The sequence below is a fragment of the Periophthalmus magnuspinnatus genome, chromosome 23, assembly GCF_009829125.3.
Source record: "Periophthalmus magnuspinnatus isolate fPerMag1 chromosome 23, fPerMag1.2.pri, whole genome shotgun sequence".
Lineage (NCBI taxonomy): Eukaryota > Metazoa > Chordata > Actinopteri > Gobiiformes > Gobiidae > Periophthalmus > Periophthalmus magnuspinnatus.
In genome coordinates this window covers 8,413,083-8,438,968 of record NC_047148.1, presented here as the reverse complement: position 1 = coordinate 8,438,968, position 25,886 = coordinate 8,413,083, and the positions used below count along the sequence as shown (strand labels likewise).

Genomic DNA, 25,886 nt, shown 5'->3' with positions numbered 1-25,886 from the left:
TCGAATAGTGTCACTGTGTTATGGTTCCCCCTGCGCAAGCGTTCACGTGAAAAAGCGCGGTAGTAAAACTCACTTAACTTTCCAAATATGCATCTAACACAAGAGTTAGAAGTATACTCGGATCATAAAGTTACCCAGCTCTTGTTCAAGGATGTTAAAAATGCCGCCGAGCTTAGGCAAAGTGCCGTGGAGGGTAAAATCAGTGGAGCCTTGATCAGTCCGACATTGGTAAGTCAATGAAAATGGACAACTCTAATGTTTCTAATGTCCACGGAATAGAAAACAAACTATTACATCTGTGATCTTATTTAGCAACAGTACAATTACTGTAATAAACTGTTAATATAGTTTGCAGAGACATGGAATCCAGTATTTACTGCTACTACAACACTTTTAAACGTGGGTGAATAAACATATTTTCTGTGCATTACAGGTGTTGAATCCTTTCCAGGTGCTGGTAGCAGCAAATAAAGCTGTACATTTACAGAAGATTGGTAAAATGAAAACAAGAAGTCTCTTTTCAGAGATCATTTTCAACCTTTCACCCACTAATAATGTAAATAGTTCAGATATATAATTTTAAAATAAAATTGTTTTCACATGTAATGTATCATTTGTTGCAGATCTCAGAAGCTTTTAAAAGGTTTGGGATTTCTGATGGAGACAGCTCAGTTTTGGTGGTTTTAGTTCATAACAAAGACAACACCCCACCTTTGTCAGACATCGTGAATCGAGTGAATGGACAGCAGGTCCCAGTAGATGACCTATCCTCCCTGTCAGACACAGCCAAAATAAAAAAGGTAAACTTCTTTATTTGCTGAAAAAATTACAAAAGTTACAAATATATTCTAGTAACTGGTGCTTTCCCCCATAAAACCGCTTAATTGTTTCTAACCTGGTATTTTGTCTTGCAGTTCTTTAAAATCACTCCACAAGAGGAGAAGATTGGGACACTGTTGGATGCAGTTGTGTGCAGAATGGCTATTAAAGATGTTCTGTAAACTGTCCATTAAAACTATGAAGTTTTATAAATGCATTGTTTAAAATAAGTGTAAAAAAATAACTTCTCTGTCTTGTTGGTTTTTGTACATGTAAGTATACGTATATAAGTAAATAATAATAATAATAATAAAAAGTTCTGGGTTTTCATTTTTAAGTGGATTCAGTTTATTGAGAAATTACAAAAAAGCTATGAAGCCAGGATGTCTGACACAACCAGATTTTGACATTTCATAAATATTAGTGTATTCAAATATATGACATGATAAAAGTTACATTCTAGTAACCAAAATATGTTTACAGTACAGTATGTCATTAATATATATATTTTTTTCAATCTTAATGCAACACTCCTACTCTCAGTCTGGGAAGTTCGTGAGCTCATCTTTTCCAATGTTGCCTCCACTGAGGATGCAGACCACTTTCTTTCCCTCCAAATCAGGGATTTTATTATGAACAACAGCGGCGAAGGCAGCTGATCCTGAGGGCTCCACCACCAGCCCTGCTCTGTAGAGAGTCGACACGGCTGATTTGATATCCTCATCACTCACAAGGACAATCCCCTCCACAAAACGCTGGCACAACTCAAAAGGCAGTTTACCTAAAATATAAAAACACAGTATTTGTAACTTGTTATTCATTCATATTAAAAGCATATTTTCAGCCTAGCAATTTGCAACCCACTAATAGGGGGGTTTAAATAAGTTACATATACAGTACATAAGACATGTACTTGAAGGTGCATTATTTAACAACCCTTACCTGCAAAAGGTGGTGCTAGTCCTGATGCTACACTCTTTGCATCCATACCCACTGGATGCTTCTCAATGAAACTTTGGAACATGGTACAGGCTGAAATGAGAGGGAAACGTGACTTCAGTAATCTTACCCAGAATTACTAAAAAGCACTCCATCCCTGACCTCCCTGTGGCTCCACACCATAAATCCTGGTCTTTTCACATCCAGACAGTTTAATGGCAGCAGCTACACCAGCCAGCAGCCCCCCTCCACCACAGCAGACCACCACAACATCAGGGTCAGGCAGCACATCCAGCACCTCCAGGCCAAGACTAAGCACAAAGATAACAACAAACAACAAAGATAATAGGCAAAACTACACAACTGACATAAATACAATTTAATTCATTACCTTGCGTGTCCAGCTATGAGATCCCGATCATCGTATGAGTGTAGAAATGTCATGTTTTCCTCTTGAACACAACGGTTCACCACATTCATCAGACAGGGAGTGGGAACTCTCTCAACATCAACTCCAAAACTCTGAAGAAAATTTGTATAATTTTACTTTTACTGTGCTTAATGGCTTAACTTATCAACATACAAAAAATAAATAAAATAAAATTATGATACAAAATGCTCAATACTATGAGGCGTGTTATGTTATGCACACTGCTGTGTTATGTTCATAAGCAAGGCTCTTCACCTTGCATACACTGTCTCTGTTTTGTATACTAGTTGATGAATGTACCATATGTGCACTTTGATGTGTGTGAAAAAAACAGTAATTGTTATAGTTTGGGGTGTAAACATTTTTATCACATAAACTCTTACTTGTATTAAAATAGACCTGGACACCGGGGCTGTCTCTGGCATCACCACTTTCCCCTTTGTCCCATAGTGTTTTGTAGCATAAGCGAAAGACTTTCCATAGTTACCGGCAGACATAGTGACAAAATGACCACCTTTTTCTCTTTGAGCAAACTGGTACGCAACGCCTCGAATCTTAAAAGAGCCTAACAAACACATGCAGATACTTAAAACAGCACTACATAATGTACATAATACAAACATGAATGAATGGATGCTGATACTGACCAGTTCTCTGCATGTTTTCTAGTTTGATGTGGATGTCACAGTTGATGGTCAGTGGAAGGGTGGTCTGGGCCCAGGGGATCATCGGAGTTTGTATGACCCCGAGTGGGCTGCTCTTCACCACCTCCCGTGCCTCTGTGAGCAGCTCCAAAGTCACTGTATCAGCAGACACGTGGGCCATCTGGATAACGAACCATTAAACTAGGTGTGCAAGTTTATGCTTTAAAGGTGCACGTTGTAAGTTTTCTTTTGGAGGGTCCATCATGTGCTTGTCTCCATGGACATGCTTTTGCTTTGTTATTAAGATGTTCTTAGGGTACTATGGATAGTCCTTGATATCTTTTTTATTCAATGAAAACATGCATTTTTACTATGAGCAGGCTTGCCTCTACAGAGATCTGACCTGTAACTTTTCTGAACTAGACGTTTAATGCCATACAGTGGAACTTTGTAGGCAAACCAATAACATCTTCAAGTAAAACGATTAGGTGGCAGACCCTCCTCCAAAATATTACACTGTAGTACACCTTTAACTATAGCTATTTTGTAATTAGTGCAGGAACCAGCACAGCAAGCTCAAACATAGCATCCAACCAACTGCCAAGATATTTCCAACATTTTTATATTTTTCTTCTGAGTAGAAAAGACCCCACGTGACCCTTGATCTCACGTGCAGCACATATGACTGAAGGCAAACAAAAGTTTAAGGTTTATCTTATATTATATTTGACAAAATGCAAATGTCATATTGCAGGTGACTCATCAACTTACCAGGGAACTACCCGATTTTTCAATGACTAGAAATGGGAGCTCGTTCACGTCGGTTGTGGGGTTGTGATATGGCTGTGGTGCGTTGTGAAGGTTCAGTTGAAGAATCGTTTCCACACGGACACTATTTACAGACGGACCGCAAACATGGCGTCTTACAACAAGTTATCAAAGCTGAAAACCAAAATATAAATATATGAATTTAAATCGAAACAGTTGCCAAAAGATATTGTAGCTTCAAGACATGGGGCTTATAAGGCACGTCGTGTGTGCCATGTCAGGAGGCGTTGACAGCTCTGTGGCCGCGCTATTATTGAAGAGACGAGGTGACGAGATACCAAAACATGCCTTTAGTGAATTTTCATTAGCATTGTTCAAGCAAATAATAACTTGTACAATTATTTCTTTTAAGGTTATAGTGTGACAGGAGTGTTTATGAAGAACTGGGATTCTTTGGACGAGTCAGGCGTGTGTACTTCAGATAAGGACTGTGAAGATGCTTACAAAGTGTGTCAAACTCTAGACATTCCCTTTCACCAAGTGTCCTACGTCAAAGAGTACTGGCATGAGGTTTTTACGTGAGTGTCAATAACTAATATGTTTTACTTTATCAACATTGTCCTATCTTGTATGTTACGATATGATATGGTGAAAAAGCAAACAAAGCATGAATGTGAATGACGTTATGCATATATTACTGAGTTGGTTGCCAAAACATGGGATTAAATAATACATCTCTGCCCATTTCCAAACATTTGTGTGATTTTTGTTATATACTAATTTTCTTTTATCTTACTCAGGTTGACTTTCTTCTGACCTTGGATTACTTTCTTCTTTTTTTTTTTTTCTTTTCCAGTAATTTATTAAAAGAATACCAGAAAGGAAGAACTCCAAATCCAGACATTATGTGCAATAAGAATATCAAATTCAACCATTTCTACAAATATGCCATAGACACTTTAGGTTTGTTTGTATCTTTTCTGTAAACCATTCAACGTTTTACTTTAATATAATTCACTTAAAGTCTAGTAATATTTGGTTATAAAAATAATTCACAAGTTTATAGTGTTTTGCTGTGGTAGGTGCTGATGCAATGGCAACCGGACACTATGCCAGGACCTCCCAAGAAGACGAAGAAATATTTCAACAGACGTTCTCCTCTCCTCCAACCAAACTGTTCAGGGACAGATTCGAGATCAGAAATCGTAAGGATGTTGCTACTAGCTCAATATTATTATTTCCAGGTTCAGACTAGCAGATCATTGCATTGTTGTTGTCATGTCCAGCTGTTAGGTTGCACCAAGGAGCAGACCTATTCAAAGACCAGACCTTCTTCCTAAGTCAAATCCCACAGGATGCACTCAGACACACTATGTTCCCACTGGCTGGACTCACTAAAGATTTTGTCAGAAAAATAGCTGCTGAGGCAGGTCTCCACCATGTACTGCAGAAGAAAGAGGTGGGGTAATCTTATATTATTACATGACTGTGTATCTAAAACTGTGTCTGTATGTCAGACTAAATCTGTGTCTATAATATGAGACAACATGGTAATGGTTATTTTCTTGCAGAGTATGGGTATTTGCTTTATTGGAGAAAGGAATTTTGAAAATTTCATTTTAGAGGTGAGTAAGAACTTCCTGCGTCCCCTACATCAGTGGTCCCCAACCACCGGGCTGGGGACAGGTACCAGTTCTGCATTTGCTACCGGGCCGCAAAAAAACAGTAAATAGTTTATCGGCGACCACATCTTCTCCGACGTAACTTTCGCCCGTCCCTCATGACCCGCTAATAAGCTCGTCCATAGATGTATAATGAAAATCCTGATAGGAAATCACCACCGACATCTATTTGATGTAGTGGCAAGTTTATTATAGCTGTGCTAGATCTGCTCTTGTCTCCGTGATGACGTATCACGTATAACACGTCAGACACGACGCTCAAAAGTAGAGCCACAAGAGAGTGAAAATGAGCCAAAAACAAAAGTCTTTGGAGAGCTTTTAACAAATGAATAAAGGACAACTGAGGAGCCAGAAGAGGAGACTACGACCTCCAAGAAAAAGGAAGATAAATTTAACAGACAATACCAGGAGTCCTACTTAAAATATGGGTTTGTCGCTACAGGTGACTCTCACGTGCAGAGTCCGCTCTGCAAAATATGCGGGAAAAGCAAATGAGGCAATGAAACCTTCAAAACTGCTTTGGCACATGGAGACTAAGCACCTGGGATTAAAAGATAAGATTTAGAGTTTTTTGAAAGAAACAAACGTGAGCAAGAAGGAAAGAAGAAACAAGTACAGGGCTCCCACTGATGCAGCGGTATACTGTGGTGAGTTGTATTTTTTTATGCACTTAACTTTTTTTTGCCATATTTATCTCCCACGCGTAGAAGGCCAGTCCGTGAAAATAAAACCTACATTATTCTGGTTCGTGGTGCAAAAAAGGTTGGGGACCACTGCCCTACATGACCAACTAACAGTGACAAGAGTGAAAAATTCCATATATAAAAAGAGTAAACATTATTTTTGTTTCAGTATCTTGAGCCTAAACCAGGAAACTTTGTATCTATTGAAGATGGTTCAGTAAAAGGAAACCATAAAGGTTTGTTTCTACATGTATTTTAATTATCTACCCATAATGCCACAGTGAAACTTGCATTTGTTTCCACTCTTTTCACTTAGGCTGGTTTACATTGACACTGGGACAGAGAGCAAGAATAGGAGGCCAGAGGGACCCCTGGTTTGTTGTGGACAAAGACATAGCTACAGGAGATGTGATGGTGGTGAGAAAGTTAACTTTTCTACACTAAATAAATGTATTTATTTTATTACCAGTAATTACCAGGTTCAGTAACATTTGTATAAGTCTCGGTTTCTTTTTATTTCTCTCAAGGCTCCAACCACCAATCACCCTTCTCTTTTTCGAGACACATTAAAGACTGATCGTTTTCATTGGATTACGATGGAGCCGCCTCGTGAATTGGCCCTGACCAAGATGATGGAGTGTCATTTCCGCTTCATTCATCAGATGCCACTCAGTATGTTTTTTTTTTTTAAGTACAACTGGCCACCAATATTACATGTGATGTAATGCAATCACTTTTTTTTATACCACAGTTCGGTGCACTGTAACTCTGAACATGGATGGTACTGTTTGGATCTCACTGTCTGAACCTGTCAGAGCTCTTACACCAGGACAGGTAACCCATAAATAGTCTCTTGCATATTCGTGTTAGTTTACTTCATTTAGATGTTGTTTTCCTGTTCCAGTTTGCAGTGCTGTATAAAGGTGATGAGTGCCTGGGTAGTGGAAAGATCCTCCAGTTGGGTCCGAGTCAGTTCACTCTGCAGCGTGGTCGGGAGCGGCTGTTAGCGGCCACACAACTAAAAGAGCCCAGTCAGGAGCCAGTCAGCTAAGAGAAAGATCCACCAAGAAACCACTAAGGTGCATTTTGATCATTGGTTGTTCCGCCTAAGGCCAGTGAAGCCAGTATAAATGTTTCAGCATCTAAAACAGGCACTGGTTCCAAGACAAACTGTTTCCGTCTAATGTATTTATGCTAACCTTCCTGAACAATGATTGGTGCATCCTTTTTATAGAGCCATAACTTTTTTTTGTCAAAGTCTCCTGTTTTTATAAACATTTGATGGACTTACATAAGATTCAAAGGGCTTCTGCCGTGAGCTTGGACATTTTTTTTACACTTCATACAAAAACTGCTGGAGTTGTTGTACTTAACTGTTTTTGACATTTTTCTAAACCTTGAATATAACAGAAACCATTGGATTCATTTCAAAAGTATTTTATCAGATGCTAAAATCTGTATTAAAACTTGACAGAGTAATTTAATTTAATTTAACTGTTAGAATCATTTCTTTGTCTGCCTTAAAGATGTTGGCCCCTAAATAGGGACCTGTAAGTCCAGCTAAACTGACACTACTGCAAATAAAAAGAGGGCTTTTAAATGTTTTATAACAATAAAATATTTATAATGTAAGGTTATGTGTGCGTGTGCGTGTGTGTGTGGGTGTGGGTGTGTGTGTGTGTGTGTCATACTTGCTGGGCCCCTGTTAAATGATTTTTAATATTATTAATTTTATCTAATGCGCGATGATAAATGGATATTAAATTCTTGTTGTATTTTTAATATCCACCAAGAGGCGCTATAGAGCCTGTGTTAAAATGCCTCAGTTTAGCAGCGCGTATGTGACGCAAACATTTTGACTGAAAATGTCTAATGCTCAACTTGCGATGGAAATAATTGATAGACCAAATGAAAATGACAATCAATGCAACATTTAAGTTACTGTATTTTCATATTTTAAGTTTAACTGTTAATCAGTAGATCATGCGTAATAAGGCATGTAAAACCGTAAAAAGATGCAAATTGGGTCTAGCAATTTAGTTTAGTTCTAAATGCACTAATATGAAGATGTAAATGTTGATTCGTGTGTAGATAAACTACTAGCCAGGTTGTTTTATGTAGGTTCTCATTCTCAAGTGAAAATGTTATTTGTAAAATGACAATGCTCCCTGTGGTTGTTGTCAGTGTTGACACTCTACTATGACACTTAACATTAGCACACAAAAGCTGAAAGAGCGTGTATCAAACGCGCATTAGGAATCTTACTCACTCTCACTCTATTACAATGACAAAAGATCTGCGCGCATTGGTCACCCGGTCAGCACCACTTCCTAAATCTCCATGAGAAAAAAAAACTGCCCCCCTGCGAAAGCGTCCCAGAGGGGGACGCAGCAGGTTTATGGTAATCAGCCTCTGAGGAGGAGAGCAGGAGGAGGAGGAGAGCCGCGGAGCCATTTTGTACTCATTTTAAAAACTTCGTGAACGCCGCCGCTGCGCACTGTGGATACATGGGCACTATGGATACGCGGCGAATTTTTCCACTTTGAAACTTTACAATGAGGAACAAAGGTAACGCGCCTTGTTGGGAGCGGGAGAGTTAAAGCTCTTCTGGATGACTTTCTTCAAGGTTTGTGAGATTTTGTTGGGTAACAAGCATGGAACTATTACTGTATTGGATATGGTTGTGTGCCTTGTTCAGCGCGCCTCTTGCTTTGGAAATACATCTTTCGGACACTTTACAACCCGGGACAGTTTTGGCAAACTTGTCACTTGGTCCGGGATGGATGTACAAACTGGACAGGACTTTAACTCCCACGTTTCTTCAAAACTTAATTCAAATTGGGAAACACGATGGGGTTGTGCGCCTGTCTCACCGCGCTCAGTGTGCGTCCACACTGAGAAACCCTGCGCCTGTGTACTTTACGACAGGTTCCTTGTCATCTGAAGACACTGTTATGACACGTTTTGATGTATTTGTCCATGGACAAGACTGTTATATTAAATACAAGAGAAAGAGTGCATCAGGTAAGCCCGATGTTAGCATTAAACACAACTCCAGCCTGGAGCCAACTTCCTGCTTACACACAGGTAAAGTGCTACTGAATGTAACAGAACTGCTGCCCTCTTTTACGCACAGTATCGACTTCTCTGACTCCTTCTGTGCTGACAAAGAACTGGTTTCAATGTTTATACACGGGAGTTTAGTCTTGGCCAGTGAGTTTTGTCTTGAACGCGAAGAAGTCAACGTGCACTGCGCTCTTCACAGCCACCCGGGAGGTAGGCTCTCTGTGCTGCTCAGTGTGAGGCTTGCGTCTGATGGATATTTTCCAGAAACAGTGCAGGAAAAGTTTGTCAAGTCGTTCCACAGAGGCAAGCGGCAGGTAAACACGTCTCCCCAGTTCCAGCTGCCCAGCTATCAGGTGTCTGTGCCCGAGAACGAGCCCGCTGGGACCCGGGTGATCACGCTCAAAGCCACTGACCCAGATGATGGAGAGGCGGGGAGGCTGGAGTACACCATGGAAGCCTTGTTTGACAGCAGGTCAAACGACTATTTCGCCATTGACTCCAAAACTGGCAGCATTTTCACACTTCAGGCTCTGGACAGGGAGTTCAAAGATACACATGTTTTCAAAGTTACAGTCAATGACAATGGCACTCCTAAAAGATCAGTCACCTCTTTCCTCACTGTTACTGTCAGCGACACCAATGACCACAGTCCAGTTTTTGAACAAACCCAATATCGTGTTAACATAAGGGAGAACATGGAAGTCGGTTTTGAAGTCATGACAGTGCGGGCTACAGATGGGGACGCTCCATCAAACGCCAACATGATCTACAAAATAGTGAATGAAGAAGAAGTTGGCTCTGTTTTTGAAATTGACCCCCGAAATGGCTTGGTTAGGATCAGAGAAAAACCGGACAGGGAGACAAGAGCCCAGTACACACTTATTGTTGAAGCCAATGACCAAGGCAAAGACCCAAAGCCCCTAACAGCTACCGCCATTGTTCATATTAATATTGAAGACGAGAATGACAATGTCCCACAGTTTAGTGAAAAGAAATATGTTGTCCAAGTCCTGGAAAATGTTAGCGTTAACACCAAAATTATCCAAGTTGAAGCTACAGATAAAGATGAAGGGAATAATGCCAAAGTTCATTATAGCATCATTAGAGGCAATGTAAGGGGGCAATTTTACATCCATTCTCCAACTGGTGTTATAGATGTTATCAACCCTCTGGACTACGAGACCAATAGGGAATACAATTTGGGAATCAAAGCTCAAGATGGTGGCAGGCCTCCTCTTATAAATGTCACAGGGATGGTTGTAATCCAAGTTGTGGATGTTAACGACAATCCACCAATGTTTGTCAGCACTCCCTTCCAAGCTAGTGTTTTGGAAAATGTTCCTATTGGTCACTCGGTCATACATATCCAAGCCAATGATGCCGATTCAGGTGAAAATTCACGTTTGGAATATAGGTTAACAGGCACGACTCCCGGATTTCCGTTTATAATCAATAACAGCACAGGTTGGATTACAGTCTGTGTGGAATTGGACAGAGAGACTACTGAGTTTTATACATTTGGGGTTGAGGCTAGAGACCATGGCGTACCATCCATGTCGTCATCAGCTAGCATTTCCATAACAGTTCTTGATGTTAACGACAATGTACCGACGTTTACTGAAGAAGTTTATTCGCAGAAAATCAATGAAGACGCAGTAGTGGGGACTAGCGTTCTGACCGTGACAGCCATAGATCGAGATGTCAACAGTGTAGTGACCTATCAAATCTCCAGTGGCAACACAAGAAATAGGTTTGCGATCACAAGCCAAAGTGGAGGTGGTCTCATAACACTAGCTTTGCCACTAGACTATAAACAAGAACGACAATATGTGTTAACAGTTACAGCTAACGATGGGACGAGATATGACACCACACAAGTCTATATCAATGTTACAGATGCTAACACAAATGCGCCTATCTTCCCAAACACTAACTATCAGGTGATGCTAAGTGAAGACAAACCTATTGGGACGACAGTAATGAATATCACAGCTACAGATGAGGATACAGGTGAAAATGCACGTGTAACTTATATGATGGAGGACAATGTTCCTCAGTTTAAAATCGATCCAGATTCAGGGGTTATCACAACTCAAATGGAAATAGACTATGAAGACCAAGCGTCCTATACTTTAGCCATAATCGCTAAAGATAATGGCATTCCTCAGAAATCTGGTATGACACACGTAGATATTATAATTCAGGACGCTAACGATAATGAACCTCAATTTATTCGCGATGCGTATCAAGGGAGTGTATTTGAGGATGCACCAATCTACACCAGTGTACTTCAAATATCGGCTTCGGATCGCGATTCAGGATTAAATGGCAGAGTGACCTATACTTTTGCAGGTGGAGATGATGGAGATGGGGATTTTTATATTGAGGGATCCACTGGAATTATTAGGACATTGCGAAAACTTGACCGTGAAAATGTTCAGACCTATAATCTTAAAGCATTTGCAGTGGACAAGGGCATTCCTCCACTTAAAACAGGTGTAAATATCCACATTGTAGTCAAAGATATAAATGACAATGCGCCAGTTTTTGAGAAGGATGAGCTATTTATTAAAGTTGAGGAAAATAGCCCTGTAGGGTCAGTGGTGGCTAGAATCACCGCTACAGATCCAGATGAAGGAACAAACGCCCAAATCATGTACCAAATTGTTGAAGGAAATTTTCCAGAAGTTTTCCAATTGGACTTATTCAATGGAGATCTTACTTCACTCACTGAGCTGGATTATGAGACGAAAAGGGAGTATGTCATTGTAGTACAAGCCACTTCTGCCCCCTTAGTCAGCCGCGCTACTGTCCATATATGCTTGGTTGACTTGAATGACAACAAACCGCAACTGCAAGATTTTGAAATTATTTTCAACAACTATGTCACAAACAAATCTAACAGTTTTCCGACTGGGATTATTGGGAAAGTGCCTGCTCATGATCCGGATGTGGCGGATAAACTCAAGTACAAGTTTATGTCTGGAAATGAGCTGAATTTACTCATTTTAAATGAACACACTGGAGATTTGAGGCTGAGTCGAGACCTGGACAACGACAGAGCACTGGAGGCCCCCATGACCATCTCAGTAACAGGTAAGAGCCATTTTTGTCTATTTTGTAAAAAAAACCCAAAACATATATATATATATATATATATATATATATATATATATATATATATATATATATATATATATATATATATATATATATATATATATATATGTTTAAAATGTTTACAAGTTGAGATGATGTTATATAGAAGTAGATATGTCAATGAATGATATTAAGTACAGAATTAAAGTGCAAAATAATCAAGTTCTGTTCAACTGTTTTGGAAGTTGTTGAAAATAACTGTGGTAATGTGGTTATCACTGTATACTTTGCTGTATTATGTATTAATAAGCAGTGTTGTAGTGCAATAATGAGTTAATTAATCTGTGGGTTTTAAGATGATACAATTTTTAGGCTCATGTGCTTTTAGGGTTTAAAGTGTAGTATGAAACCATATGAAAAAACTGGACACCAAATAATCCACGTTAGTCTTGAGTCCCTGAGTGACATCTTAGTCAGACGTTAGGACATGCAGGGTATTCATTTTTAAGTCAGCATTTTACATCACTTACTGTAACACTGTGGTTTGTGTGGACCTGGGGCTGGTTTCGGCTGGTGTTGACTCTGCTCTGTTTGCTTGAGGCTCTCAGCAGGATCCGGTTGAGCTGCTTTTGTGCTAATAAATGAATTGTTTGGAGGTGGTTGGTTGAGGTAATAAAAAAGTGCCATAAGAAGGGCACCCATATAACTATAGGCTTCTTTGTTGTTGAGGATTTGTGGGTTCTGCCATAAACGACCACCACAAACCTGCACTGCCAGCATCTATGCACAGTTCTGCAGGGGAATCTCAAGGAAGTTAAATGTTTTATTTATTTTAGTAAAAAAAAAAAGTAAGAAATTGTCTGAAATACACTGCAGATTGAATGATTTGGGGTATGTTTTGTAAAACTGTCATTTTGTGAGAAATGAAAAAATTCTTTTCTGAACATCGTAGTTGCTATAATACAGCAATGACAACAGATAGAGATTGAAATTATCAGAGAAATTAGAGAAGAAACTCACTATAATGTACTTCTCTCTTGTTCATTGTGTGTTGCTGCAGCTGTTTTCTTGATTAACACAAAAGCAGACTTTGTTCTTAAAAAAGTTAAAGATTAGACTGTATGCAAACACTTACAAATTCACACCTAAACTAACTTCCACAAAGACACATTCTTTTGGTAGAGGGAGAGTGGAATATTAATCAGCAGCGGAACAGGCGGGATCAGTCATTCACAGAATAACCTAAAAGTGACCTATTGACACGCTGTTGCTCCACCTCCACAGTAGATTTTGTCTCTTTATCACACGCACATCCAAAGTTGAAAACACCGCAGTGAAATGAACTATGTCAGCAATGCAAAATAATTTCTGTAGTGGTAAAAGGAACTACGAGGAAAATATAAAATGTAGGTAAAATATCAGATTTGATTTGATTTCTGTAGCACTGACATATTTCATAATTCGTTTTAAGGCCAGTGTACCTACAGTGTACACCTAGAAATAGTTCCTTTAAATAGTTCTTACAAGTAACTCTTGCAGGTATTTTCATTGTATATTTTGGCACAGTAGTAGTAGTTTGTTACAATAGCTGCCTGTCCTCTATCTATCGAGAGCTACCCCTAATTACACCATATACTCCCTTGTTGTCTTTGGCAGGTAGCGGTTATACTTACTTGGTTAAAATTACTTATTATCTTGTGTACAATTTTAACTACTTTAATAACTTAAACCTTACTTAAGTATACCTTACCTATATTTGTGTTTCTGAGCTAATACTTTCACCAAATACTTTTTCACTCTTGAGTACTTATTAAAGAATATAAGAATATAATTTTGGAGTAAATAACCTGCTTCAGCACATTTTGGCCACCCTTTCTTAGAGTAACATCTGATGCCCCACTGACCGGATCACCGTCCCAATGGGAGCTCAATAATTGGACAGGCACATTCATGCACAATTAGGCCTGGGTTCACACTCACTCTACAGCAATGGCAATCCCTGTTTTCATTACCTCAGCCTGATGTCAAGTGTTAGGTAGCCATTACTGCTGATGTTTTGACCCTTGACCCCAGCTTTTTGGGAGGGGAAGACCTGAGGGGATTGCAGGCTCAACGCACAATAACAGGCAATAAAGGACAAGACTGTGATTGTAAGCCAGTCCGACAAAAACTCATTCAGAATGCACTGGTTGATGTGCGGCCTTTTCATCCATCGTTTCTGATGTTCATTTTGAAAGGATGGTGCAAATATAAAGCAAATATGTGGAATTAATGTTTTGCTGTATACTGATAGTACTGTATATAATATTTTAGCAATTACACATTGTAAATATTGACCATGTTCCTATTTACAATGTGCTCAATAAAAGTTTTACTTCCCTACCCTTAGACGCCCTTAAGGCTAGGCTTGCTGTGTCTTTCCATAAACTTTAATGGTCTGTATCTCTTTACACAGATTAGAATGCAAGGCAATGGAAGTTTATTTGTATAGTACAATACATACACAAAATAATTCACAGTGCTTTACTGAATAAGAAAGATATTAAAATCACAATACAAACAAATCAAAACATAAATAATCATCATAAAATTAACATTAAAAGAGAAAAGTGCACAATAACAACCTTTCAGTCATATGCACAGCTAAACTGAACCTGGTTTGAGTCAGGACCCGGGCAGCAGTGTTCTTGAAGTACTGCAGCTGTCTTACCGCTTGTTTGGAGAGGCCAGTTGGAAGGCCATTGCAGTAGTCTAACCTACTGGAGAGAAACACATGGATAAGTCTCTCCGAGTCTGGTTTAAACAGTATACCTTTGATTTTTGCAATGTTTTTAGAGGGCAAAAAGCAGTAGATGTTATTGATTTGATGTGGCTGTTAAAGTTAAAGTCCATTATTACCCCTAGATTTCTAGCCTGATTTGAAGGTTTTACAGAGAGAGAGAGAGAGAGACTGGAGGTGACTACTGACACTATCTCTTTGTTTTTGTGGGCCAAAGACTATGACTTCAGTCTTGTCTGAGTTTAACTGGAGAAAGTTGTTTTGCATCCACTCACTGATCTATCGGTTTCACTGGCAGAGTGAATCCACTCGTCCATTTTCTGCTGCCAGTGAGACATACATCTGCCATTTCTGCTGGGCCCTTCATGCACCTTTTCTGTGCCCTGACTGAGTCATAATCTGTCCACGGTTCTTTCTGCTTATCTTTAGCCATTGTAACCCTTACCGGGGAAATGGTGACCAGAACATTCAAAACACTCCAAGTCACAGAGTGCAACAAATTACAAAAAAAAATTCAATACATTAATGCTTTCCTGACTTCACAAAGGATCAATACCCAAGAATATTGATTTTACTTTTTGCAAATTGTGACAAGGCAATTTTAGAAGAAGCTGACTTTTCAAAGCTTTTTACACATTGTGAAAAGTGCTCACAGTTTCCATCTTATACCCTTCTCTCTCCTCTTCATAACCTACTGAGAGTAATGTTGGAGACAGACAGTGCTTTTCTAATAAATATAATAGAAAATCAAATTTCATTATTTAATTCTAGGCAAATAGATGGGACATTGAAGTCACTTGTTTCTTATCCCATATAACAAAAAATAGCTGGATTTCTGAAGGCTTATAAAAGAAAGTTACATAATTTCAAAATCTATAACCAGATTGTCTTTGTCTTAGCCTGTCCCCATGTCCAAGTGCTCATTTGAGACAGTGAAGACTCGGGAATGTTTCTCAAGCCCTTTCCTCTCTTTAGGTCTGTAACTCTATTCATCCCTGATAAGTCTCTCGAGATGCCCTGCACTCCACGCTGCAGTAGCCACAACACCCCTCTCCATTTGTCTCTGTACAGGACGGTTCCATGATTGGGGCTTGTATGTTCCCATTGTACCAGAGTCTTATCTGAACTCGTCCAGTTTCACTAAAAACCTTTGGGGTTCTACCTCAGCTCTCTCAAAGATGAATATCTAATACTTTTTTGCTGACTGCTTCACGGGTCGGACGGGACAGGGTATTTGAGGTGTAATGTAGACCTATATGATCCATGTTCCCTTCATTCTTATCGGCTCAACAGGTGTAGGTCTATACCTCTACAATACTCCAACAGCAGAGGATATACTATTACTATCCAAAATTGAATATCTTTGAAATGTTTGGAAAATACACTAGCATTCGATCAGCTTTAGTAATTTGTGTTAGTTGTATTAGTTAATTTATAAGAATCACCACATACAAATGCATAATTTACAAGAACTTTTGCTAATTCCATGCTCCTTTTTAGTTGAGTTGGCTTGTTCTCTCCTCATCATTATACAGTAGACGGACCATTTTAACATTCTTGTTGCTAATATAAATGTGAACTACAGTTTTCACATTGATTCCTACATGACTTGATTCCTACTTATTCTCCAGGGTAAGTTAGGGTAAGTTAAGTTTAGGTCTAATTTTCTCCTTCCGACAATTTCTCAGATGGGATAGTGGCGTCAGGTCAATGTGTCTCCTTTTTAAAACATTAAAGCGTCCATTAAAGCATCTCATAGGTAGTTTCCAGAAAGTATTTGGCATGAGAAGTTGTTTCCAGCTGCTTATGAAGACAAGCACAAACTAGATTGAGTCGATGGAGTATATCATAAAATAATGCAGAGAGGCCGGTTGTTGCTTAAATTATTAAAATGATTGATGCGTTGTCATTTTTTTCCCACTCAGCTGTGATCTCTTGAACGTAGACTGGGAGTGAGTGGCATGCTGTTACATGCACTGGCCCACACCCCCTCCTCTGTCTTTACCCCCACAGGCCTTTTACACAACTACCATGTTTTTGGTTCGGTGGCTAAAGCTAAAATCAAAACAAATTTATATCCATTAAAACAGCATTACAGCATTAAAATGGCACTATGTAACTTTTCTGTCAACTGCTTGTCTCTATGGTATGACGTTAAGTGTTTATTATCATCATGGGTAGGCAGGTGACTCCACTGGGTTAGGTGGCAGACCTCCATCAGGAAGATTACATAGTGCACCTTTAAGTTCTTTCGATAAACATTTCTGCTCCAAGGTTGACATTATTTAGAAGTTTGTTGCTGAATGTACTTGTGCAACTTCTCACAACATTATAGCCTCCCAAATAAATGTCATCTTCTATTGTTTTGAAACATAAATTGCTGTGTATACCCATCTCTTTGGTTTGTTTAGGACCCATTATTTCGTCCCCAGACATGTCCCGGCTGTACACAAACACATGTTGAGAAAGACAAATGACCCAGTGACAAACACAACGTCCCGGATGAGTCAGGGGACAGACATCTTTGTGCTGGGGTTTTCTGTGGAGTCTGCTGAACACGCGAGTAACACGACCTCGAGTGTGAGTACGGCGCAGGTGTGAAGCAGGTACACCGATAGACACAGGTAGACACAGGGGTGACGTCGTCTTAGCGCCTAGATCAAAGACAGGGCAGACACTTACAACAATGGATGAACTAGGGCAAATGATCCACTTTGCTGTTTTGTGTTGGCTCTACTTGGGTAATCTTGTGTGTTACATCTGTGTGTTAGTGTTATACCATAGAGATGTGGAATAAATAAAGTTAGGATTGGATCAGCAGCAGATCAGTTATTGGTTTGGAGCTTTATAAATGATAGATAAACTCTCTGCAGCCATTTTTGTGGTAGTAAAAGTATGTTATATGGAAAAGGGGTTGAATTTTCAAGGTTAGGGTGGGCAATTTGTTTTATTTTTATTTTTAAGTATGTCGTTAACTATAATGATGAAATGGTAATCCAACAGAAATAGGCTAATTGTTATCTTTCATCTTTTCTTCTCACACTATTTAAAGCCAATGACTCAATCAAAACCAGTGTATCAGAGTTAGACAGTTCTTTTCCTCAAGATCCTCTTTTGAGTAGTAGTTGTAATAATGGGTGACACATTTTGCCCCAAGAATGCTTTCAGACTTTTTTTATTCTTTGAGCGTTTCCTATTATATGCAGTGAATCATACAATGAGTTATGATTAAGTAATAGCTTACCAGATTAGCCTCTTATTTGGCTGTAGAAACTTTTCTCATGCCACAGCACCTAATCTGACTTTTTATGCAGTCCTTTCATTACTGAGTTGGTTTTGTTGTTGCTTTTACTTTTGTCAAACATACGCAAAATTGTATCACCAGTTAGCAAACTTACTACTACTTTAATCGTAATTCTTAAGTTATTTTTTAACTTATGTTTTATTCTTGCAAAGACAGCTATAATGACCCAACTCTTTAAAAATCCTGGTGCCATGCCATATCTAATTCTGCCCATACGCTTTCCTGCTGCTCCTCACACATGTTGCCATAGTTGGGTTTGGCTCCTTGAGTAACTGATATTCGTAGATCCAATTCATTCCTTAGATATCCCACACAGTAGTTTTAACCTCACACCCCTCCCGCCCACTCCCCTCTCTCTCTTTCTCTCTTTCGCTCTCTCTATTCTCACTCCACTTCTTTATCTGCCCTGGTATTTGCTACAACAATGCCTCACTGCTGGACCATGTGCCTGGAAAGTGTTGCCATCTTGTAGTATGTTTGTAGATCTAAATCTGTCCATCGGTCAAGGAGACTTCTGAGATAACCTCCTCAAATTCACCTTACCTAAATGTAATATTCTTTCCTTGAATTCATTTATAATCATGTTTATGGCCCAGGTTCAGCTGTTTCCTATTGATTTTGTCTTTCCTAGTGTCAGTTAAGTCTGCAATCACTGATCTTCATTTTTATAGTAAGTTTCAGGCAATAGTTTCCACTTTTTAGAGCACAGCGGATGCAGATTATTATTATGCTATTATTGTTAATCCTCTCAGTCCTGCTGCAGAGGAGAGAGTATTGAGCAGGTGTAACAAAAGTCTGTATTTATCCAGTGAGCAGGACCTACATTGAGGGCTGATACACTCTCCATTAGCTTTACTGGTCAGGTCCGTGTACCTTGGGGCTGTAGACGGCTGTAGTCTAAATATCTGGGATCAGCACTGGCCCCTGGTTCGAGTCCATTCAAGTCTCCTAATGATAGGCCACTAATTACAACACTTGGGGCGGTATGTCTGGAAAGTATGAGATGAGTGTTGTACTTTTGACTTTGAACTATAAAAAGCAATCAATGGGCTAAATATGGCAAAGGAATTGTCCACATTTTGTACCTCTCCTTTGTTTGTCTGCTGATATTTTCAGGCACACTTTTTTGTTATTTTCAAGGTGCCATTTGGAGGACTTTAAAATTCAAGGGATGTATAGTTTGAATTGTTAATTGCTATGATAACAATCCCAAATTTTCATCTCTCGGAAACCTAAAAGGATATAGGTTAAATATAAACTTGTGTTATTGTAGAAACGTTTGTCGATGAGATACATGTGACTTGAAAGCTGACTAAACGACACTTCAGGCTAACAGAAGGGTGTCGTCATTTTTCCAGTCACTATTGTGTGTATATGATGGGGACAGTTACTACTCACTACTGTGTCTGCAGTATCAGCAACTTGCCTAAAACAAATATCCCTTTGTGAGAATAAAGTATATTTGATTCGACAAACTTTTGAGCGCATCTGAACTAAAAACACAATTTTTATCCCGGCATTTTTTCAGTGGCATCAGTTCCATTTGATATTCACAACAGACCCTTCAAAACAATGCTGTTCTGTTTTTGAATGTTTTTATTAGTGGGGGATAAAATTCTGATTCATCTTGCCATTAAAACCTATAAGTGATACATTTTTAGAATTTGCTTTTTCTTATTTCACTCCTACCCCGCCATTACCCCTTTACTCATATCAGCATCATCTGTTGTCAACAAACTACAGGACAGTGATTTCACCACTCTCACTACGCTTTTGGGGGAGGGGGTCCTGGTTGCAACCCAACACACCTCTTCTGCTCCCTCACTTTTTATTCTCCTTCAGATAACACAATACCTGTCTTTGTTAGGTTCAGTGCTGTGGCCCTATGGCTCCTGTGGTTAATATTACACTGCAGAGGCTGACCAGCTGCTAAATGTTAAGTGTTTGGGGCTTGGCTAAGACACTTGTTGATTTGTATGAGAGAGGCATATAACCAGTGGTGAAAGAGTTCTGAAAATGTGTATTTACGTGAAAGTACTATTTAAAATGTACTTATTTACAAGTGCTACTGCCAATATTGTGCTTAAATAGAGATCTCTTCAGCAAAATCTACTTTTCAGAGTTTTTAACCTTGTTATAGTTGTTTCCCCTCATCATTTACTCAACCGAAGTTGTATTTGTAGTGATTCATAATGGCTTATTTTCAAGATGCCATATTGCAGATCAATCTTTGTTTTCATTGCCACCGGCCTACGCCCACTGCTCTGTACTTACCTTGTTCTACAATTTTATTTTAATTAGTGATCCATGCAAGTTTCTGCAGTGTTACATAGTAATTTTAGTACAAATAAAAATAAAATATGCTTCTCACTTGCGTGATCTATAGCTACACATCGGAGGTGGCGACATAATGATGGCATTTATGGTGACATCAGCTCCCATTGGGCACCATGCTTTTCTTACACAGATGTCAGCGGACTTCTTTCTTTTATTATGGTGTTTTAGATGAATATTGCATGAATATTGATGAATTAAAATGTGCAAATTATAACATAATAATCCATGGGGGTCATATATTACACCTATATAGCAGACAAAAGCACAGTACGCCTTCTTTATGTGAGACAGAGGTGAGATGATTTGAATTTAGTCTGTACTCAGTAACAACCAAAACTCAGTAGAAGACTTTTTTTAATTAGTTACTTTCTACCTCTACATATAACAGAAAGCCATATAAAAATGATACTGTAAAGAGGAAGTATGGCGTGGCTTGGGCCTTGTATGCACCGCAGGGCTATATACTAATTATGTTTGCTATCTGATTGTGTGGGATCTAATAGGTGAACTTGTGTAGACATGTCAGATGCCAGTGTGCAATCATGAAGTTACAAATCCCACTCTCCTTTAGCTTACTCGTGCTAACAGCAGCTAATGTTGTGTCTTGTGTACAGATGCGTCATGTTGTCATGGCAGTTCCTTCAAAGTTAGGAAACATGTTGTAATCCCACAATGTTATAAATCTATTTACAACAGAGCAATATAGTTGTGTGAACTGATTTTCTGTCACAGTTACAAAAAAAAATTTAAAATATGACTTTACAGCAAATTAAAATCTATATTTAAAATAGCCTGTAAAATTGGCTCCAAAACTGACCAGAATTCCCTCTTCAATAGTAACTTTACCCAGCACATTGTAATTGTTGAGGAAGTCTGAAAACCTGAACTTCAGCTCTATTAATTTGAGTATGTAACCGTATCCCCACCATTATTAGGACCAGAGCCTCGTTCCTTTGTGTCACAGGCCAGTATGTAATGCACTGAGCTGCAATGCTCCAGCTATCAAGACCTGGCAACTGTACTGACAATACAAGAATTAGGATGAAATAACAAACTGCTTAAATGGATTTAGGTTACAGGAATTTCATAAAGACAGAGAAATCTCTATTCTGGTTTCTATTTCTATTAATGCACCAGTTTACATTTTAGTGAATGTGTTTTAGTACATTTCATCCTTGGTAGCAGATTGTGCCAGCTGTGTTGATTATGATATGGCATAGTTTTGTAGAGTGGTAGTACTTTGTTCTGATTTGAGGAATGTGTTACTGTTTTATCCCTGATGTTTTGGTTGTCTGGTTATAAAATGGAGAAGACAACAAACTTGTATATCCTTTTGTCTGCAGATATCTGTAAATTATTTTCCAGTGTTTTTAAGCCTATGTGGACTGTAATAATAAAAAAAAAATCCATCAGTAGTAGCCCTAGTCGTACTAGCAATTCTAGCAGTAGCAGCAGAAGCATAGCAATAGCAAAGGGAGTAGTAGTAGTAGGTAGAAAGTAGTAACAGTTGTACAGCATCCTCAGTAGTAACAAGATTTGCAAAGTAGGTAAGAAGCTATATGTATGTACAATTTGGAGAAAGTGGTAGTATTAAGTGGAGTTTCCCAATGAACTGCTCCATTTAAAACTGCAACTACGTTTAAGTTATTGTAGGTAATGTAAATACAGTTGTTTCTCAGAAGTGTCAGGTGTTGCTCAGATGCAGGGCAGGAACAGTGACAGGTGTTGTCTGACAGTTAATCCTCTGTGAATGAGCCTGTCGATGCACGCTTGGCTGTGGTTTGATGTCCGTTTGGGTTCTCACTGTCTGTCAAAAAGTACTTGACTTCTTTTGTGAATCAGGTGGTTACCGGGTCAACTTTTAATTACATGCTTGTTAAAAGTTCCGATCATATTGTGCGTTAAAAGGCGCTTTACATTAGAGTCATGGTGTAGGCCTATGTCAGACAAAACCAAAAGTGGGAGTAATGCATTCAATATCAAAGATGCAATCAAATCTGTTTTAACTTTTCCACAAGGAATTAATTGAGTAAACATTTGTGCATTTTATTACAATTTCTTGCCTTCAAAAATATACCTTTATCAGTCAACCATATCAGCATCAGTATTTCCCCTCTCAAAGAGCGTGTGAAGTCGGTAGCAATCCTCACTAAGCTGAACCCAATCAAGCTTTAGGCAGCATTTGTAACCTGGATGTTTCGTGTCATGAGAGGTTAAAATGCATAGCTAACAGGCAGTTATTTAGAATACCCAGTATCATCTTTAACCCTTTGTGTCAGTCATTTTTAGCTTTAGCAACCATCCCATGTCTCTGTTTACAAATACTCAAAACATGTTAAATGACATTTGTCTGTGATTTGGCATCCTGATACTTCCTCCAACCACACATAGGGCGTCTTCTTAGTTTGCTGTACGTCCTGGCAGCTCGGGGCAAAGCTTAGGCCTCGGTGTCATTTCAAAGACACTGAGTAAGACGCGAGGATTGAAGTGTATTTTCTGCATCGCTCCCGGCCCCGTCTGTTAACATGCAGACTGATACAGAGCAAGGTGGAGGATAAACTTGACTTTAGCTGGTAGTAGCCCTATGATGTGATTTGAAATGGGAGGTTAGTTTATTGTTTGTTTTTTCCATCGAAGGGATTTTAAAGTTACCCATTTTTTGGGGAATATGTCAGAGATTATATGATAATGATAATGCTATATTTATATGATTATATACATGATTAATGATTTTCTTTAAAGGCACAGTATGTAACGTTGGAAGTGCCACGTCACCTGCAAGATTCCATGGAAAAAGAAAGTTTAAACCATACTTCAGAGCTCTGTGGAGATAGAAAGACTATACTGTGGGAGATTATAGCAAAAGGAACAATATTTCCATGGAAACAAGCTGAAGGAGGACCTCCTCTAGATCAAATAAGAATCAGGTTTGTGGAGATGCAAGCCCTAGCTCTGATATTTATAAAATCATTTTAAATCTTCTGGGAAGATCAAATTTTGTCCTATTTATGAGTACCCTGTTTCAATATTAGTTTTAGTGTCTGCATATACATTTTTTAACAACTGTAGCTTAAATCTATAACTTGTCCTAACACCCACACGTGTCCTGTCATAAAAATTTAGCAGATTTCCTCTTCCACAATATGTTTCTAGCTGGTCTTACAATTGTAACTTCAAGAGTTGCAAATGTACTGTTTAAGAATGAGAGCAGACCCCAACTATATGAATCAACTTCCCTTATATAAAAGTCACCCACTCTACTAACCCTTCTAAATATCTTGCCTACCTATCAAAGTCAATGGCTACTTTATCCAGTTCAGGAGTGTTCTAAAAATGCACTAAGGAGGTGGCGATGATTCTGCTTTACCCACAATGCCCCTCTCTGTTCTGTCCCATGTGATGCTTGGAAATGACATGCGTGCTGCTGGTCTGGACGTATTGAATTATCCGATACAGAGGCAAGCTGTGAGGTCCAAAGTGTGAAAAATAAACTACGTAATCAAAATGTGTGGGAACTTTAGAATGTTTCTCTGTCTGTTGAATCATGAGAGTTAGTTTGAGTGGAGGATTAGTCTGTAACTAGATATAGAGCCTTAAACTTTAACCCCTGCGACCTCCACTTGACCCTTTGTCCTCTGTCTGTTCTGGTTGAAGAGATCATTGTGAACTGCAGCAAAGTGGGCTGTCAAAAAGATACTTAAATACATAGTGGTTTCAGCAAAATGGATAAAGTCATAGTGCTAAAACTCATTGTCATAGTTTTGAATTTTAATTCACAATTGAAACAAGTTGTTGTAATTCCTCATTGTATTGGAATATGGTAATTGTCGTAACAATATAATTCACTAGGGAGTACCTTCAATTTGACAGATTATAATTTTTATTTTGAATACTCCTCTTCATTCATACTTAATGGTGGGAGAAAATGTATTATCTTGATATCTTTTCAATTATCCTTGACAATTTGACCATATTATGTCAATCCATCAGAAATGTAGCTGTACAATTATTGTGTGGCTTAAACCAATGACTCAGAGCATATCATTTGAAACTGTATAACAAACCAGAGTAAACAGTTTATTTCTCTTTGTTGAATCAACAGAGCCACTATGTATTCAGCTTATTGGTTTCTGTGGTCAGTGTGGTGACTGTGGTTTTGAATAATCCCATTGTGTCCTATATTTAACAAAACACACCTTTACCATTATCAGTACTCCCCAAACCTAACAACTGTTTTTAACATGCCAACACATGTCATCTCAAGTGAAAATTTGACTTTCAAACAGAACAGCATGTTTAGACCGAAAATTATGGCCATTTGACCTTTCACCTCTGACTGAACCAATACCAGTAATGTGGGGTCACTGAGATTATTAGCATCTGTAGCTGAAAGATAGCGTGTGTGCTAAAAGGGTCTTTAGCATATTCCACTGTTTGCAAAAAAGGAGTTAATGCTCCAATCAGGGCTAATATTTGTTCTGGTACATAAAAGTTATTGATTGACCAAGCCTTGCTATCTTCCATTAGCTGTTTGTTTTTTCCTGATTTGTTTGAGCATTACGGAATATCTATGGTGCATTAGCAAATATAAATAATAGATTGTGATTTACAGTGCATTAATGCTGTTAGACGCTGATATCTTTCACAATGAAGTTAGATAGCAGCTTGCACTTTACAGCAGGGACACATACAAGCAAATACGGTTATTTTATGCGACCAGAAGCAGGTTTTAGCAAGAGTTACCCACAGCTGTTTTTACACATGGAGTTGGAACATTTTTAGGGCAGTTAGTTTGTTCTCGTTGTAAAGTGTAATCGTGATGTGATTGTTTGAATGTGCCAATAGTCGATTCAAGTGTCTAATGTTAAATCTAATGTTAAATCTTTGACTGTAAGTTGCATTGGAAACCCACAGATACACAGATACTAGTATACAAGAATTTATGGAAAGAATTTATTGCAACACTGACCATCCATTATATCGGCATAATGTACAACTTTCTTCCAGAACTGTCGTATAATTTTAGATTTTATTAAGTTATAGTAGCCTGCTATATGGTTTGTGTTGGCTTACATTTGCCAGTCCAGAGTATCCACTCGGTGCAGTCTCCTCAGGTATGCCATGCGTGTTGTTTTTGTGACTCCTGTGTCATACATCTGATCCATCTCTGGGGGTCTGGTCTGTGATACTCGGACTGGGCTGAAGTTGGACCACGGAGAGATTTGAGGAATGAGTGGGTTCAGTTTTCTGTAGATTCCTGAGTGGACAGCTGGCTGCCCCAACAACATGCATCACGGCCAAAGAAACAGTGATACATGTAAACAGTCATGAGTAGT

The 25,886-nt window shown here is 38.8% G+C and overlaps 4 protein-coding genes across 6 annotated transcripts in view; 3 read left to right on the top strand and 1 right to left on the bottom strand.

The window, feature by feature from the left end:
• Positions 1 to 28: 28 nt before the first annotated feature.
• tprkb (Tp53rk binding protein) lies at positions 29 to 1,001 on the top strand. Its single transcript, XM_033989925.2, has 4 exons — positions 29 to 228; positions 434 to 556; positions 624 to 800; positions 915 to 1,001. Exons 1-4 carry the CDS (start codon positions 88 to 90, stop codon positions 999 to 1,001), a joined length of 528 nt encoding a protein of 175 aa, XP_033845816.1. The 5' UTR covers positions 29 to 87.
• Positions 1,002 to 1,337: 336 nt separating this feature from the next.
• Positions 1,338 to 3,693, bottom strand: srr (serine racemase). Its single transcript, XM_033989924.2, has 7 exons — positions 3,604 to 3,693; positions 2,836 to 3,013; positions 2,572 to 2,753; positions 2,150 to 2,280; positions 1,921 to 2,069; positions 1,762 to 1,851; positions 1,338 to 1,600 (listed from the first exon to the last, which is right to left on the bottom strand). The coding sequence occupies exons 2-7, from the start codon at positions 3,011 to 3,013 to the stop codon at positions 1,359 to 1,361; spliced, it is 972 nt and encodes a 323-aa protein (XP_033845815.1). The 5' UTR covers positions 3,604 to 3,693; the 3' UTR covers positions 1,338 to 1,358.
• Positions 3,694 to 3,695: 2 nt separating this feature from the next.
• Positions 3,696 to 7,595, top strand: trmu (tRNA 5-methylaminomethyl-2-thiouridylate methyltransferase). Its single transcript, XM_033989923.2, has 11 exons — positions 3,696 to 3,926; positions 4,013 to 4,178; positions 4,457 to 4,563; positions 4,683 to 4,805; positions 4,887 to 5,059; positions 5,172 to 5,225; positions 6,135 to 6,201; positions 6,282 to 6,382; positions 6,493 to 6,637; positions 6,717 to 6,799; positions 6,870 to 7,595. Exons 1-11 carry the CDS (start codon positions 3,845 to 3,847, stop codon positions 7,014 to 7,016), a joined length of 1,248 nt encoding a protein of 415 aa, XP_033845814.1. The 5' UTR covers positions 3,696 to 3,844; the 3' UTR covers positions 7,017 to 7,595.
• Positions 7,596 to 8,454: 859 nt separating this feature from the next.
• Positions 8,455 to 25,886, top strand: part of celsr1a (cadherin EGF LAG seven-pass G-type receptor 1a) — a 90,761-nt gene continuing 73,329 nt past the window's right edge. For all 3 annotated transcript variants that reach the window (XM_055231415.1, XM_033989920.2, XM_055231414.1), the window contains exon 1: positions 8,455 to 12,127. In XM_055231415.1, the coding sequence (XP_055087390.1) occupies positions 8,620 to 12,127 (3,508 nt within the window). In that variant the 5' untranslated portion in view covers positions 8,455 to 8,619. The remainder of the gene's footprint in view (positions 12,128 to 25,886) is intronic.

Coding starts and splice junctions, on each gene's coding strand:
- tprkb (XM_033989925.2), top strand. CDS start 88: ATGCATCTAACACAAGAGTTAGAAGTATACTCGGATCATAAAGTTACC. Junction 557..623: donor ACCTTTCACCCACTAATAAT/GTAAATAGTTCA, acceptor CATTTGTTGCAG/ATCTCAGAAGCTTTTAAAAG. Junction 801..914: donor ACACAGCCAAAATAAAAAAG/GTAAACTTCTTT, acceptor TTTGTCTTGCAG/TTCTTTAAAATCACTCCACA.
- srr (XM_033989924.2), bottom strand. CDS start 3,013: ATGGCCCACGTGTCTGCTGATACAGTGACTTTGGAGCTGCTCACAGAG. Junction 2,754..2,835: donor AGAAAACATGCAGAGAACTG/GTCAGTATCAGC, acceptor TGTGTTTGTTAG/GCTCTTTTAAGATTCGAGGC. Junction 1,852..1,920: donor TGGTGTGGAGCCACAGGGAG/GTCAGGGATGGA, acceptor CTCTCATTTCAG/CCTGTACCATGTTCCAAAGT.
- trmu (XM_033989923.2), top strand. CDS start 3,845: ATGGGGCTTATAAGGCACGTCGTGTGTGCCATGTCAGGAGGCGTTGAC. Junction 3,927..4,012: donor GCTATTATTGAAGAGACGAG/GTGACGAGATAC, acceptor ATTTCTTTTAAG/GTTATAGTGTGACAGGAGTG. Junction 5,060..5,171: donor ATGTACTGCAGAAGAAAGAG/GTGGGGTAATCT, acceptor ATTTTCTTGCAG/AGTATGGGTATTTGCTTTAT.